Here is a 17227-nt window from a genome sequence, read left to right as displayed (position 1 = left end):
CAGTAGAATGACCAAAGCACTAAATTAGTTGTTCTGCTTTAATGATGGGCATTAAACCACTTGACTGGCTGAGAGAATGGCCATGGCAGTGATGAGATGGTTTTTTTACTCAACAAAATGCTTATCAAAAAAAGTTTGAAGAGGGTAAAAAGAAAGAAATATTGGAAGAAGTGATTTAAAAACCTGGAAAAGATTCAGAGGTGTTAGTGAACCAAGAAACTGAATGAAAGATTAAAATGTTAAGGCAGATTTTTTTTTTTTTTAAATGCAAACAAATGAGGAAAACTGCTTGCTTGGCAGTTTAAAAAGAAACACGAATTGAATGTAATAAATAAACTGAAAGTAGAAGAAAAAATAATAGATAACCCGAATGACATTAGACAACAATATGTAAAATATTATACAGAGCTATATCGAGCTGGTAAAGAAAATAAAGATTGATGGGATGCTGGATGCTATGATCCTATACATGACTGTGGCCTGATGGGAAGTCTTGCTCTCACGCTTCGCTCCTGCACATAATGCTGCACAAACCGTCCTAATACTAAGACATTCACTCACCACCCTAGAATGTTCAGTTCACATTGAGTTCAGGAAAACATTGTACTTTGACCCGTTCTTAATGCATAGTTGATCACATCTACGGAACGTGATTATTATGCTCTTTTAAGTTTTCTATATCAATCATTAGTAATTGTTTTAAGTCTTCCTGTATTAATCATTGGTTATAATTTAATTAGGAGGTCTTCATGCCTGTCTAGTTCTGTGCTCCCTTTCCCAGTCTTTAATCTATTGGTGATTAATGCAACCTTTGCTTTGTATTTGTGTTGACCAATCTACAATAAGCACATATGTGGCAATATTGTAATATTCAATAAAAGAGGCTCCTTGAGACTTGCTCAAGAGATGCCTCCCAGATGACACTCGCTACCTGTCTGTCGTTATTTCAACCCAACAAAAGATAGAACTGGAGAATATTTATTTAGAGCACAGTAAATTACCATAGATGCCAAAAGAGTAAATCAATTATTTAAATGCACCAATAATAATACAGGAAGGGCAACAAGAAATTAACCAATCAAAATTAGGTAAATTGCCAGGGCCAGATTTATCAGCAAAATATTATTTAAAAACTACAGGATTTTCTGGGACAACTGTTGAAGAATGAAGGATGTAAAAGAGCTAATTCATCAAGATAAGCTAGCTTTCTTCCTGGCTGACAGATGAAGGATAATATAAGGAAAATTAATTGATACAATAGAGTATCTGGAAGTCAGGAATGAAAAGCAAGCAGCTTTGATGTTTGTAGAAGCAGAGAAGGACTTTGATAACGTGTCATGGACCTTTATGGGGCGGGGGTGGAATATGGAGATGATGAATTTTGGAAAATCATTCCTAAGGGGAATTGACGCAACTTATGCAGACCAGCAGGCAATGTTGATAGTCAATAATGCAGTATCAGAAAATGTAAAATTACAAAAGGGACAAGACAGAGTTTGACCCCTGTCACCATTACTGTTCATTTCAGTATTAGAGACCCTGGTGAGAAATATAAGATCTGAAGAAGAAATAAAAGGTATAACAGTTGAGTGCAAAGCATATAAGCTGAGAACATTTGCAGATGACCTTGTAATGACCGTAGAAGACCCATTGGCAAGTATACCAAGGGTCCTAGATAAAATATCTGAATTTGGTCAGGTAGCGGGATTTAAGATAAATAAAAATGAAATGGAAGTACTGGTTAAAAATATGACAGAACAACATGAAAATGAGTTACAACTAGCAACACAATTGACAATTGAAAAAAAGAAGGTGAACTGTTTGGGGGTTTGGTTGACAGCTAAGAATATAAATTTCTTTAAGGATAACTATGTATGGAACTATGGAAATAAATAAAGGGAAATATGGATGTTTGGTGAAGGATGAATTTATCACTATGGGGAAGAATTTCAGCAATGAAATTGAATGTATTGCCAAGATGTTATTTTTATTTCAAAGCATACCCTTAGTCAGTGGAGCAGAACACTTCATAATATATTATGAAGAGTTCTGTCTCTGCTGGCTGTGGGAGTGGATAATTTTTTTAATACATATATTTTAGACCTTGAGGGTCATGATAATAGATTTAGATGGCATGCATTTATTTGGTATGAGAAGACTAAAGTGCACAAAGGGTTTTTAAATCATTTGGTAAGGAAATCCATTTTCGCAGTATGGGAGAAATATAAATACATGTTAGAACAGAAGACACCATGGTGGCTTTCCTCACAGGAAGCAATATCCTTGAAAAAAACTAATGCAAAAAGTGAATGGGCAACGTATAAAGAGTTGCTAATGGAAATAGAACAACAATTAAAGTTGAAAAGATTTGAGGATACAAGACATTTAGTAACAGATTGGTTGCAATACCATCAATTAAATCATGTCTTTAACATTGATAAGAAAAATGGGTTTAGTAAGGAAATTTCAAGGTTTGAAAAAAAAACAACAATGTGAAGTTACTTTCCAAAATGTATGAGTTGTTTCTAGAATGGCATACTATAGATGAGGAAGTTAAATCGGTAATGATACAATGGGGAAAAGATATTGGGCACAATATTCAATTTTCATATTGGGAAAAGTTATGGAGGGAGGACTTAAAATTTACAGCATGCTGTGCATTGAAGGAGAACTATATGAAAATGATGTAACACCTACAAAATTAGCAAAGATGTATAGAACTACTTCAAATGTATATTGGAAGGGTACAGAGAAGGAAGGCATGTTCTACCACATGTGGTGGATGTGCAAGATAACAAAAACATTCTGGGAACTGATATATAATGATCAGAAGAAATGTTTAAAATAACGTTTGGGGGGGACAGAAGCTTTTTTACTAGGAATTTCAGATGTAGAGATACGAAAGGAACAGAAATGATTATTTATGTATGTGAGGACAACAGCGTGGATACTACTGGCCCAAAGATGGAAAAAAGTCCTGACCAGACGTGAATGGTTGATGCAGATGATGGACAACGCCAAAATGGCGAAAATGACCAGGGAAATCAGAAACCAGGACATAGTAACTTTAATAAGGAATGGGAAAAAATATACAATTTACTTAAGAGAACACTGTAAAGAACTAAAAACTTTGACAGGATTTGAGTAATGCTTGCAATGTACTAAAAGCTAAGGTAAAAATGGATTATTTTAAGAAAAATAGAGAAAATATATGATGCAGTAGAAAATGTTTGATAATGGAAACCATGGAGGGGTGGAGGGAATCCTAAATATTGATGATTGTGACTAATGTTTGCATTCAAATGAATCGTGTAAAATTGAATAAAAAAGATTTTTTCTTTTTTTAAAAAAAGAGAGAATAGCCATGTTTGTGTAGCTCCCTAATAGAGAAAGCTCCATGGCCATTGCTGGCTCCAACTGAGACCTTCCTCGAAGTTGTGTAAGTGGCTGATTCATACCTGGCACACTTAGCCATTGGCACATTCAACTACTGACGTCTCATTTCATTCTTTTCACTCTCTGGAAACCACGTCAAAGACAGCAGGATTAGTTTTACTGCTTAAAGTCTCCATTGCATCCACAGCCCTTTCTACATTTTCCAGCCTTCCTAGAATGGATCTAGTATCCAGGCTTTTCCTGAAGGAGCATCTCCATCCCACCCAAAATTCAGCCCAAACACTGAGATCTAGCTCTGAGGGCCTTATGGAGGTTTTCTCACTGTGAGAAGTGAGGTTAGTGGGAACCAGGCAGAAGGCCTTCTTGGGAGTTGTACCTACACTGTGGAATGACCTCCTATTAGATGTCAAGGAGATAAGTAACTATAGAACTTTTGGAAGACATCTGAAGGCAGTCCTGTATAGGGCGATTTTAAATGTTTGATGTTTTATTATGTTTCTGTATATGCTTGAAGGCACCCAGAGTGGCTGAGGTAACTCAATCAGATGGGGTGGGGAGTAGAAATAATAAAATTATTATTATTACTATTATGAGGAATCCTTAGATGGAGGCCATTTTGAGGGGCTATTTTGTAGGTGGCTTCAGGGCTTTTGCCCTTGCCTATTTGGCTCTAAATTGCTTTCTTGAGTGCCTTCATCATTTACATTGTAAATTGTAAATTATCTATATCGAAAAAGAAATCTGAGATTTGTCTATCAACAACTAATGAGATCATAGACAATTCCTTCACTGAGCTTTGAATTTCAGTATGTTCCTGGAAAAAAAACACTCATTCCCGGACCTCACTGAACCATTTGTTCCCAAGTGTTGCCTGCGACATGAGACCATGGCCTATAAATAACTCCACGTAAGCCTCTACCTGCACCAATTCCCTTGTTGATCCATCTCTGCTCTGCGTCTCCTAATCTTTCCAGAATGATGAAGGCACTCCTCTTTGTCCTGCTTTCTCCAGGTAAGATGGGGGACATTTAATTACCTTTAGAGGACACTGAAAAGAAATTGCAGCTAGGGAGAGAAGGGGAGTTAGAAGTGCAGCTCAACAACCCAGAGAGCAAGGAGTGCAGGGTTACCAAGAGAAAGTAGCAGAGAGTTAAGTCATGAATATTTCTTGTGATGTCATTATGATGGGCCCGACGACCCTTTTCCCCCTGGCACCGTTAGGCCCGTCCTCTCACTTAAGTATAGTGCACCCAACTCACAGAACACCAATCCCACGGATTTCCACAGCCTACCTTAGATTATTTTGTAGGGGATTTGCGTGAAGTAAAACTTAATAATTAGGAGTCTCGGGCAGGATTTGCTCAAATAAACAATAACAATTTTATTTAACAAGGAAGTTCATGACACGAGTCGATAAAACATAGGATTCTTCAGTTTACAATGTTATTTCACTTCAAGGTTTTCTCAGTTGTTTCACACTTAATACTTTGGTTCTTAACAAGGTGGTACTTTCTGTCAGTTACACACCCCTAGACAACCCTACTCCTGAGGCACTCCAAGGTTTCACTGGTTTGGGAGTCTTCTCTTACTAGAAGAATCTCTCCCCTCCTGACTGGAATGAGACCTAAGTAAACTGTCTCTTTACAGCTTCTACTTCTCCTTTCTCAACCTCAGCCCCCCAGTTAATTCCTGGCCTAAATACTCTTACAGGACACCGCACACTGTCCTTCACTCTAAGCTCAGAGACTCCTTTCTCTAGCGTGTGATATTTTCCTCAGAGTGGATGCTTCTGCCCAGAACCAACTCTCACTCCCTATCTTCCTACCTATCCTCCCAACCTCAATCCCAACCTACTCCAAAACCTCCTCCCAACACTCCCTCCAAAACTCACTCCTCCTTTCTCTCCAAATCCTCTCCTTTTCAATTCCCCCTCCTGGAACCTTGGCCAATCAGAGGGCGCCATACATTAACCCTTTTCTGGTATGGGGAAAAGAAAAAGAAAATACTTGGGGACCCAACCTGCCCCAGCAAAAACAAACTTTTCCTTCACAGTCATCCGGATAAATGATGTCATAGAGATAAATAATGAATACCTCACAGGAATCTTCTGAGGATAAAATTGGGGGGGGGGGAGAGAACCATGTACACAGCCTTGGATGCAGATAAATAAATAAATTGGAAATTAGAAACCGAAAGTAAGTTAAATTGATAGATTGGTTCACCCCTACTCCAGTATCATGTCCTCACACTAGCCAACCCAATGATTATGGGAAGCTCACAGGACCTCAGCGCAACAACACTCTGGCTTACTGTGAGTTCCAGCAACTGATATCTGAAATATACAACTTTTTATACTGGAGGTAGTACATAGGCTTCATGTTTAGTAGCCACTGAGAGTCTTATTTTCCATCAATTTGTCTAATTCTCTTCTAAAGCCATTCAAATTGGTGGCATTGACTACCTCTTGTAGAAAATTCCTCCCCCCCCATTTTTTTTTATTAGTTTTCCAAATTTATAACAAACAAATAGAAAAAAGAACACCAAAAAACAAACAAACAAACATTTATCCTAATTGTAATAGTTTCACTTTTGTTAACTTTGTTGGGTAACATTCTTGAGTCCCCCTGGCTAAGTTTCCATATAGGTCATTGTAGCAGTTTTCCAAAACTATTTTCACAAAAAAATTACTTAGTCAATTAACATCTTTCTTTCATTCATTTTAACTTAACATAGTATTCTACAACATCACATATGTTAATCCTAGTCCTATCTGATACTCACAAGTAATTCTATTTAAGTTATCTTAACATATTTAGCTAAGTAGTCTTTGAATTTCTTCCATTCCTCCTCCTTCTTCTGGTCGCGAACTCTTCCGGTCAGATCGGCTAGCTCCCAAAAGTCCATCACCTTCATCTGCCATTCCTCCACTGTTGGTACTTCTTGTGATTTCCAATTTTTGGCCAACAAAAATCTACCTGCAGTTGTGGAATACAAAAACAATCTGACATCTTTCTTGGGCAATTCCAAACCTGTTATTCCAAGTAGAAAGGGTTCTGGTTCCTTAATAAATGTATATTTCAACATTTTTTTCAATTCCTTATAAATCTTTTCCCAGAAGTCTTTCAGCTTGGGATCTTGTAGAAAATTCCATAGTTTAATTGTGCTAAGATGTAAGTTTATAACCAAACAGTGGAAAGAAAATGTATCGTATTTAAGTGAGAGTCTGGATGGGAGAAAAAGTGGGTCGTGGGAAAGGGAGAGTTCACCTCCCCACTTCCTAGAAACAATTAAACCGGTGTTGTGGGCAATGGCTTTGAGAGTTTTAATTAATGAGTGTTTTCCTCATTTCCTTTTACTTTATTCTGTTAAAATGCTTTTAAAATTGAACCCCTTTTAATTTAGAAGTTTTAATTTACTATCACTTCCTCCTCTTAGTCTTATTAAGCAAACTGCAAAACCAACTAATAATAATGTTAATGATCATAATAATCCATGAAGTAAACTTTTGCTTGTGTATTCAGCATTACCTCTGAACTGCAGATATACTTATAACAAGACTGGAATGACAAACAATGGCTATGGTAAAACAACTTGTGACTCCAAGGAAGATTCCTGTGTTGCCAGTGTTCTGCGTACAAATATAAGTAAATTTTCCTGCCTTTTTGTCTTTTCCTGTTGGATTAGATCCAGGTTAAGATTGTTGAACTTTAAGGGTTCTACTAGCATATAGAAGTCTATGCTAGGGCAACTCACCCATGAAAAAAGTGAGTTGAGGAAGCTGTAGCACTTCAGCTATAGATGAATTAGAACTCCCATCAGCCTCAGTTAGCCTGTCAACCTGTCAGGGATGATGGGAGATGTAGTCCAACAACATCTGGAGAATGTTACGAAAAAGGATCAATGCAGCAGTGAGCTCCAGGTGGCTGGAAAGCCAAACAGGATGTTGATGTTTTGGGACTGTACCGTGGGAACAAAGGACAGTCTATTCAGTGTACTGAGCACCAGATGTTAGCTCAGAGTGTCACATGATCTGTACTGGAAGTACATGGGAGGAGTTTTCTCTCCCTGCTGTTGGTGATGAGAGAGTGCAGTCACGTTTTCTCTGTACTGCTGGAAAGACAGGAATAAAGGCATGTAAATACATTTCTGTCTGAGTCTTTCCCCTCCCTGGGGATGGAGGGGAGGAGTGGTGTGTTCTTCTCACATTGAGGAGGATCGCCGATTGAGATCTCGCCTGATCTTGCCGGGAGTCGCAGACGGGGAGGTCAACAAGGAATCAAGCCGGGTGCCTGGAGAAGGGCCAATTCCTCTGATAAGGCTTGATATGCCGACAACTGGTAGCATTAGCCGATGGTTATCTGACCCATGGGAATCAGCATGAGAGGTGAGAGGTCGATGGATTGTTTGCCATCCTCTGCACCAAAAGAAGATAAGATAACGTCTGCGTGTAGCCAGAAGCTGAACAGACGGCTAGACACCGAGAGGAGGAATGTCCGAGCAACGGAGCCCCAAAAGGTATGCTGAATTTCGGGCTAAAAAGTGTGAACGCAGATTGATTCATTCTCTGGTTCACGGGAGCTGCGTTTGGAAAAACAGCTCTGAGAGCAAAGGCTTGCATACCAGGAATTCTTGTGGTTGATAAGATTTCCTGTCTGAAGAAAGGTATGCACAGTTGCTAGGCAACGCCTGTCAGTAAAGTGGAAAGTTACTGGCTCAGTCAGAGAGCCTGGGAAGTGGAATTGTTTTGACTATCTTAGCAAGGACTTTAAAACAGTGTGCAGTTTGCCTGCCAGTGTAGGCAGTAAACAACTCAAAATAGACTTTTGGATTTTACTGGCTTGAGAGTGAGAGCAGACACTTGGATTCAGAATGGATGCCAAGAAGGGGGGAGGTTTACCCTATGACCTGGTTTACCTCCCCTGACTAATGACAATTATTCATCTTGGTCTGTAAAGATGAAGGCCCTGCTGCAGAATCAGAGGGTCTTTGAGGTGATTGAGATCCCAATCCCTGCAGTTCCAACGTGACGTTGGGAATCACAGAATCTAAAGGCCAGGATGGCTATAATTCTGTGTGTCTCAGATAGCCAATTGGTGCATATTCAGAATTTAGAGTATGCGCGAGAGATTTGGGAGACGCTGCGTAGAACACATCAGAGGGATGCTGGTTCTTCAGCGTTGCTGTATTTTGAGAAGTTGACCAATCTGAGGCTTGCGCCTGATGGAGATGTTCAAGCGCACCTGACGGAGATGAAATATCTGCGCCAACAGACGGTGGAACGCAATTTCCGTCTACAGGAGGTAGTGTTTTGCTTCATGATGATAAACAGCCTAAATCGGACTTACAAAACGGTTGCCAGTCAGCTTGGTTCCCTCCCGGCTCAATATTTGACCGCGGAGAGGGTGTGTGCCGTGGTTCTGAACGAACAGGACAGACTTGCTGCACTGGAAGTAAAGGACAGGGGGAGGGAGGAACGGAGTTCTAATTCCCCCGCTTATGTGGCTACTGGAGAGAAAGCTCTAGCTTTGAACGTTGTCCGATGTTACAATTGTGGACAGGCTGGGCACCTTCAGCAGAACTGTAAGAAGCCACGCCAGCCAAAAGGAGCTAAGGGCCGCTCAGCAAAGCCTGAGGCGTCAGGCAAAAGTCATACCAAGCCTTCGGTGAAACCTGCAAAGGCTTTGATGGCGAAAGGAACCACGCCAGATGTTGGGAACTCGTTTGTAATCGACACTGGATGTACTTTTCATATGTCCCCACACAGAGGACTATTTTCAACGTTTAAGAAGCAAAGCTTCGCTGTGAAACAAGCCAACGGTCAGGAGCTGGAAGCGACCGGGATAGGGACTGTGTATCTTAAGAGTCTGAACTTGACTATAAACAATGTTTATTTGGTTCCTGAATTGAAGTTCAATCTGCTGAGTGTTTCGCAGATTGCAAAGAAAGGACTGAAACGTCCTATGATGCTGAGAGCTGCAAGATCTTCAAAGATGGAGAGTTGTATCTTTCTGCCAGAGAGAAAGATGGACTGTATTTGTTGACTTATGACCAAAGTGATTACATGGAATGTAATTCATCTGTGTCTAACCTAATTTCTCCCGCAGGTGTGACCAAAATGAGCGCCGAGAAGATGGCCAGGGTCGACAGAGCGTTTCAGCGGGTGTATGCTGATGTGATAGGTCCTTTAGAACCATCTAGAGGCAAAGCAAGATTTTATCTTGTGTGTGTGGATCATTTCACTAATTTTGTCTAGATTTATGTGTTACAGAGGCCACAGGAAGCCTTGGAAAGGTTTCAGGAGTTTTGTGACAAGGTTAAAAATATGCATAATGCTAACATTGATTTTCTTTTCACAGATGAGAAGCAAATATTTCTTTTACAGGATTTTCAGGAGTTCCTGCAGAAGAAAGGGATAAGACACAAGGTTGCTGTTTCAGCGGAAGCGTGGAACAGGGGTGTCTGTGTACGGGTGAACAAAGAATTGCAAAAGGGGATGAATGCGCAATTGCTTAGTTCACATCTGCCACATGAGTACTGGGCGGAGTCTCTAATGTCGTTTTGTTATACGTGGTTGAGAAAGGTTTCAAAAGAGTTGGGAAGTTCTCCTTTTGAGAAACTGTTCCATAGAAAACCTTCTGTTGCCCATTTCAAGGTTTTTGGGTCTCATGTGAGGACAGAAGCTCCAGGTGGAGTAAAGAATGCCAGAGGCATTTTTGTGGGATATGAAAAGGGTCTCTACAGAGTAATTTTGTCTGAATCTGGACAGGTGATTCTCACAAAATTTCTAGAGAGTGCTCCTGAACAGGAGAGAGTGATAGTACACACATTTCCCACAGAGGACAATTCAGATGATGATGATTTTACAGAGTACAGTGGTACTGAGAGCGACAGTGATAGCTCGGAGAGCTCAGTTGTCACAGTCATTGAGAGGAAATCTCACACAATGGATAGACCTTCACAGGTGAAGGATGAACCACTGTTTACCATTGGAACTGGTTCTCCAAAGAGTCCTGAGACTGAACTAGTGAGCAGAGAGAATCAGCACCTCATACGAAGGTCTGAGAGAGTTACAAAGGGTGTACCACCCAAGAGGTACTCAAAAGAGTTTGCTAACTTAGCTGTTGCATGTGTTGCTGTTGTACACAACCGAGGACAGGTTGGAGCTGTGTCTAAGTCAGAGACAAAGACACAACAGAGAGTTGCTAGCCAAGGTAATGCAGATGCGCTCATTCCTTGGAAGCCAGACAACCAGAGAGGTACACTGGGGAAACCAGTGGCGAGGAGTTCCAAGGGTGGAACTGTAACAACAGGGGAGTGTTATGTGTATAACAACTGTTTGTTTTCTTCTCTGGATCACGCTTTGCTTGCCGCAACATGCATTGATTCTTTTGGGGGAGGATGTTACGAAAAAGGATCAATGCAGCAGCGAGCTCCAGGTGGCTGGAAAGCCAAACAGGATGTTAATGTTTTGGGACTGTACCGTGGGAACAAAGGATAGTCTATTCAGTGTACTGAGCACCGGATGTTAGCTCAGAGTGTCACATGATCTGTACTGGAAGTACATGGGAGGAGTTTTCTCTCTCTGCTGTTGGTGATGAGAGAGTGCAGTCACGTTTTCTCTGTACTGCTGGAAAGACAGGAATAAAGGCATGTAAATACATTTCTGTCTGTCTCTTTCCCCTCCCTGGGGATGGAGGGGAGGAGTGGTGTGTTCTTCTCACGTTGAGGAGGATCGCCGATTGAGATCTCGCCTGATCTTGCCGGGAGTCGCAGACGGGGAGTTCAACAAGGAATCAAGCCGGGTGCCTGGAGAAGGGCCAATTCCTCTGATAAGGCTTGATATTCCGACAGAGGATCATAGCTTCCCAATCCTGAAGTAAGCAATGGCTTGTATATGAAAATGGGGAATCTAACATCACCTGATCACAACCAGTGGCTGAATCTGCGTGCTTATCTCCAAGCTTGGAGAACTTGATTTGTATCAACCAGAAATCCCTATTGACCCAAAACAATGAACTCCAATTTAGTTTTGGTTATCAAACTAGACAATAAAACTAGAATATAAACTGAATATTCCCTTTGCCATAAATGACATTGAAATTGAGAGTCCTTTCACAGATCTATAAAAAACTAATCAAAAGCTGAGCAATTGGGATGGGAAATGGAGGAGCTTCACACTTTCATGGCTCCCCCTCCCCCCCTCAAGTAATTTTGAATTAACTTTCAGTGATGAAATGATTAGGAAGGAACCAACATTAAGTATTCTTGCAGTTTGCCTATTACAAAGGGGTTCTGTTATCCAGCTTGATTCAGTATGGGCCCCTCCACCTGATGAACTTCTTTCATACTTCAGGCATTGGTTAAGGTTGATTTGATCCCCTTGCCAGTGTGGTGTAGTGGTTAAGAGCGGTAGACTCGTAATCTGGTGAACCAGGTTCACGTCTCCGCTCCTCCACATGCAGCTGCTGGGTGACCTTGGGCCAGTCACACTTCTCAGCCCCACTCACCTCACAGAGTGTTTTTGTTGTGGGGGAGGAAGGGAAAGGAGAATGCTAACCGCTTTGAGACTCCTTCGGGTAGTAATAAAGCGAGATATCAAATCCAAACTCCTCTTCCTCTTCTTCTTCTTCTTGCTTGTTCCTGATTAACCCACCCCTTCTACCCTGGAGGACATGGGTGCCATTTCTGGTTTGTCTGAGGTGCCAAAATGCCTTGGGGCAATCCTGGGTGGGATGGTGGTGCTCACTTGACCATTTGTTCCAACATCACTGCTACATTTTTGGAGGGAGAGGGGCAAGTGGGCACTAAGGTTGGTGAAATGCAAGTGTCTTGCCAAGTGTCTTGTGTTCAACAACAGGAGTTCAGTGAAGAATGCCCCGAACCTGCAAATTGTTATGATCGACTAGCAGCTAGAGTGCAGTGTATGTCAGATGTATTGTCGGATGTATAGGAGAAGGCATGAGTCCTCGTGCTAGAAATTTGATGTGAAATGAATTTCTACATACATTCCAAATTTAAAGCATTATACAAATTAATTGCAAACATAAAAACAGAGGTTGGTCCTATGGATTAAGGAGGCAAGAGACTACTGCTTGTGGCAGAGAGCTGAACTCATAAATGCCTGCAGAAAACTATTCTGTTCCACCAGGGCTATGCAGATCATTAAGAATAGATCTTTCCACATGTTGGCTATTTGCAGATTAGTTGCGCTGCAGAAAGCATGCTGGGGAGACCACACATTACAAGGAACACAAATATAACTTTTCCTAGGTTTTAATAACAAAAACTCCTTTTACATTAATTATAATATATCAATAAGCATGACCCATCCACCAAGGGAGTGAGAAAGCTGCTTCACAGCTGTAAAACTAGGTCACGTTATTTGCTCTGGCCCTTAAAGAAATACACATCTTGTGAAACAATAATGAACCTTCAAATTTAAAGAGACCATTCAACACCACACTGGTTAATTGATATCTATCTATTTACTTTTAATGTTGTTTTTATTGTATCTCTTATGTATTATTACTGAAAAACATTTTGATATTTTTTCCTTTTATGTTATAGCAGTGCACACGTGTTTAAACAAACAAACAAACAAACAAACAAACAGCACCTCACTTTAGATTGCCAAATTTAATAATACTTTCCATATTGTTAGTTTGAAAAGGTCCTGATTCAGGCATCAAAGAAAATTGGAACCATTACAATGAATGTGCCTTAGGAGCAATAGTCCTGAATATATTCCCCAGATCTAGATATTTATTTCAATTTCTTTTTCATAGTAGAACTCCGAGCGCAACTTTTGAATAAATGCATGTCATCCGACAATTGTTTCTTAGGCAATTACAGCTTCACTGCAGGGGATGGTAAATTCTTTGAGATGAAGAAGCACTGCTGCAACACGGAACTGTGTAACAATGCAACTCTCAGCCGTAAGTTTCTGTATAATTTTAAAATCCACAACATGTTAGGGCTTTGCATTGCATTTGGCCAAAGGCTGGATAGGTAGTCAATCAGCAGTACTCAGAGGACCTGGGCCTCATTCAAATGGGGTGAGACAGCCCCAGATGGCTATATGGGTTGAGCCATGCAGCACTATTAGGGCCTTTCAAGGGGTGGAGAGGCAGGCAGGATGAAGAAGCAGGCATGAGGAGAAACTGTGAAGAAGAGGGACCTACTGGGCAGCTACATCTCTGCCTGAGAAGGGATGGGTTCCCTTTCCAACCAGGCTTCTCCTGAATCTGTATCAATGTCAATCCTAAACCCTGACTGGGTCTAGATAATCTTTTCATCCAATAATACTTGCAGGTTCCCCACCAAAACTGTAAAGCCCTTGGGTGAATTACAATAATATAATATACATGTACAAAAAACAGATAAAACCATTAACATGCTCATTATACTTTTGATTTTGGCAGTTCCTGATCACAGCGTGCTGGCTGAAAATGGCCTGAAGTGCCCAGCCTGCTTCTCCGAAGGAACCACAGAGTGTAAAAGTGAGAAGACCATCGACTGCCTTGGGAATGAGACCCAGTGTGTTGTTTTTAAAGGAGCTCTTCATATAGGTAACATTGCTACTCAGACAGGGGGAAAGGGCCTAGTCATTGGCTGGCTCATGCAAACTCCCTCCTCTTCTCCTATTCTCCCTCCCCCCGTCTTCCCTTTCCCTTGCATATTACTAAAAATGTGAGAGGGATCACATCTCTCACTGGCCCCACTCTGCAACCATCCTTAATGTTTTGCCTACCTGGACTGTTTCCTTTAACTCTCATAATGCCTCGCTTGTCCAGAAGGAGCGAGATGTGTATGTAAAACACCCTTCTGAACAAAAGTAAAAAGTGCATTCATTGCTTCACCCCAGTTGCTCCTGGATCCCTCCACCACTGGGTTGCAGTCCAGGGGAAAATGTGTCCCTCTTGCTCAAAAAGCATATTTATTATGTAAAAGGCATGTAATAAGTTTCCTTAAATTCTGTGACAATGAGCAGTATTTGGCTAACTCAGACCATTAGTGCAAGGATTTACAGTTGTGCAACAGAATTTCTGCTCTCTTCTGCATGTATGTGTTCTGTATCTTCCCAAAATCTGCTCCACAGAATTGGGGAAAACCCCAGAATGTATTTAGGTGGACAAATAGAGGGAGGATATACTCAGTTCCACAAGCATACATCATTTTGCTGATGTCATGATTTAGCTACATTAGTAAAGATATAGCACTTTATATTCATTAAAACACTGTGACACCAGATGGCGTGATGGAATCCCATCTTTCGTCAATCGCATTTGCTTGTATGAAGTTTGCAATGCATTTAACTGAATTGCTTTTTTGATGTGTCTAGATCCAGCCTTAGATGGATACCTCCCTATCAACATAGTTTTGAGGAATAATGCTGTTTGGAGACAAGACAAATTTGCCAAATCCCTCCTTTCTGAAAAGAAGAGGGTATTTGGAATGAACGGGGGAAGGGAATATGGGTTGATTTGCCCCATAAAGGAAGAGGCAGAATCAAGGCCCTTCGAGCTGCTTCTGCCCTACATTCTTTCTTCTTATCCTTCTCCTGCCCTTTATAGCCTGGGCTTTGAAAATTTCTCTTCTAAGGGCTGAGTAAGAATTCTGAGAGGAGTTCCTAATTGGCTTTTGCAGTACCCCCTTTTCACTTACTTCATGTTAGATGGGTTTAACATGAAACTTGTAAAATAAAAGGAGGATTCACTGGATGCTTAGATCACAGTGGGGCAATGAGGAAGGCTCAGTGGGCATCCAACCATCCTGAGAGACAATGGAGTGCACCGCCAGCTTTTTGCTTGTGTGGCTGTTGACTCATGCCAGGTTCAAACACTCAAGGCTCCCACACCAGGGAGTGAGTGTTGTTTTCAAATCTTGCTGTGTGGCCACAGCATGTGGCTTTTAACATGCCCAGGAGATGGCAGGGATAGAGTTCCTCCCATTTTATTGCAACTCAGCTGCACACAAGAATTTGATCTGTTTAATCTAGTTTATTAGGCCTGTTTTCAGAACCTCTACTTTCATTATATTTTATAAATATAACCTGTTTATTAATAATCTTTGTGTCTTGAGACTCCTTTGGGTATGATGGCAATTCCGAATTACATATGAATATTTTTTACCTTAACTTCTGATGTTGAAAATTTTGTATATTCATGTTCCAATGAAATTATGATATTTTTCAGATTTTTTAAATATACACATTTTTTAAATATACACATTTTTCTCAAAGCTACAAACATGAGTCTGACCAAACTGCGGGAGGCAGTGGAAGACAGGAGTGCCTGGCGTGCTTTGGTCCATGGGGTCACGAAGAGTCGGACACGACTAAACGAGTAAACAACAACAACAACATTTTAAAACTAACTAATTAAAATTCTCATTCACTGTCACAGGCAGAATCTTCTAGTCCCTGGGTAAAGGACTTATGTCAATATTTGTTTTCTTTTCCCTCAGCTTTTGCTAGGCTCCACCATTTCACGTTCCAAGGTTGTGGAACAACAGATTTTTGTGCCATCCCGGAAAACAGAAGAACACTTGGATCTGGGGAATTTGGCCTTTTTATTACCCAAAAAAGATGTTATACTGCTTCAGGAATCTTACACCAGCCTGAACATGAAGGGTAAATAGGACAGTGTAGACCTCCTCCTTGTGTAGTGCAAAATCCATGGCAATGAGGGGGAATTGGAAGCCTAGTGGTGAAATCCAGGGCTTACGATCTGTGGATCTTTCTTTTTTGCTTTTGGTGGAGGTAAAGGGAAGCAAGGGGCAATGAAAAATGGGTCAAAATGTGGGGATTGTAGATTCTAACTACAAAGAACCCTATAGTGTATCATTAACAAATAGTTAAGTTTTCATTATGATCATTACAAAACAAAATAAATGGTTATGGGAAATAAAATTTTGGTTCTTAGTTCTGTTTCAGATACAAATGCAATTATTATTTATTGGTTTCACTGAAGCTATTACAAAATCAAAAATACATAAAACAGGATAAAAGCAGAATTATTTTTTCTCCTTATAATCATCACTGTAAAGGCAGAACAGACCACTTTTTCAGAGGTGTATGGGCACTTGTCCTTTAATAAAAAGTTTATCATATACCCATTCCATCTCTCATTTGGGAGGTTTAAATATTTGAACAAAACTTCTCTTAAGTCCTCATAGATGGGACCAACCATCAAGTAGTTGGGTAAATATTTAGGAACCTTATCTCCATGTAGGCAAACTTTTTCTACATAGGGAATCCGGCGATAGCATCCTTCAACTATGACAGACTTCAGACACTGGAGTCACAGCTGTAAATGCTTTTCCCCATTTGGTATTTGTGATCCTGGTTACATAGTGAGGGTGCTGAATATGTAGTTTGGCATATCAAGGTGCAGGATGGTCCCACCCATGAGACAAGGTGGGTGACCATCTTAGGTGGCTGGATCCATAGGGGCTGTCAGGAACATGCCCCCCCCCAGAGCACAGCAGGACAGTCAGCCTCAGAAATTGAGCTGAGCTAGCAAAGGGCTAACTCTGCAGATGCGAGCTGTCTGTTTGAGTTTAGAGAGGACAGCCCACCCCTCCTTCCCAGAGAATTATCTGCTTGTTCTCAAGAGGAAGAGAGGAAGTGTTGGAAGCCAGGCGACCATCAGATAAGCCAGAGTCTGAGGCGGTGTCTTCTGGGGAAGAAAGGTAAAAAAGGTAAAGCACCCCTGGACGATTAAGCTATTCGGGGGGGTCAATTTCGTCCAGGGGGTCCGGCACACTTCCTCCGCGCAGCTCTGCTCTTCCCCCCTGGAACCTTTGACTACAGCAGAGTAAACACAGCAGA

General features: G+C 41.0%; 1 protein-coding gene across 1 annotated transcript; it reads left to right on the top strand.

The window, feature by feature from the left end:
* The first annotated feature begins 4371 nt into the window (after positions 1 to 4371).
* LOC128419196 (phospholipase A2 inhibitor and Ly6/PLAUR domain-containing protein-like) lies at positions 4372 to 16709 on the top strand. The gene is made up of 7 exons (XM_053399616.1): positions 4372 to 4408; positions 6918 to 7040; positions 13182 to 13331; positions 13818 to 13964; positions 14738 to 14841; positions 15862 to 16027; positions 16648 to 16709. Exons 1-7 carry the CDS (start codon positions 4372 to 4374, stop codon positions 16707 to 16709), a joined length of 789 nt encoding a protein of 262 aa, XP_053255591.1.
* The last annotated feature ends 518 nt before the right edge of the window (positions 16710 to 17227 follow it).

This window comes from Podarcis raffonei, chromosome 8 (assembly GCF_027172205.1).
Source record: "Podarcis raffonei isolate rPodRaf1 chromosome 8, rPodRaf1.pri, whole genome shotgun sequence".
In the NCBI taxonomy this organism is placed as follows: Eukaryota; Metazoa; Chordata; class Lepidosauria; order Squamata; family Lacertidae; genus Podarcis; species Podarcis raffonei.
This window is presented reverse-complemented; position numbering and strand designations above follow the sequence as displayed.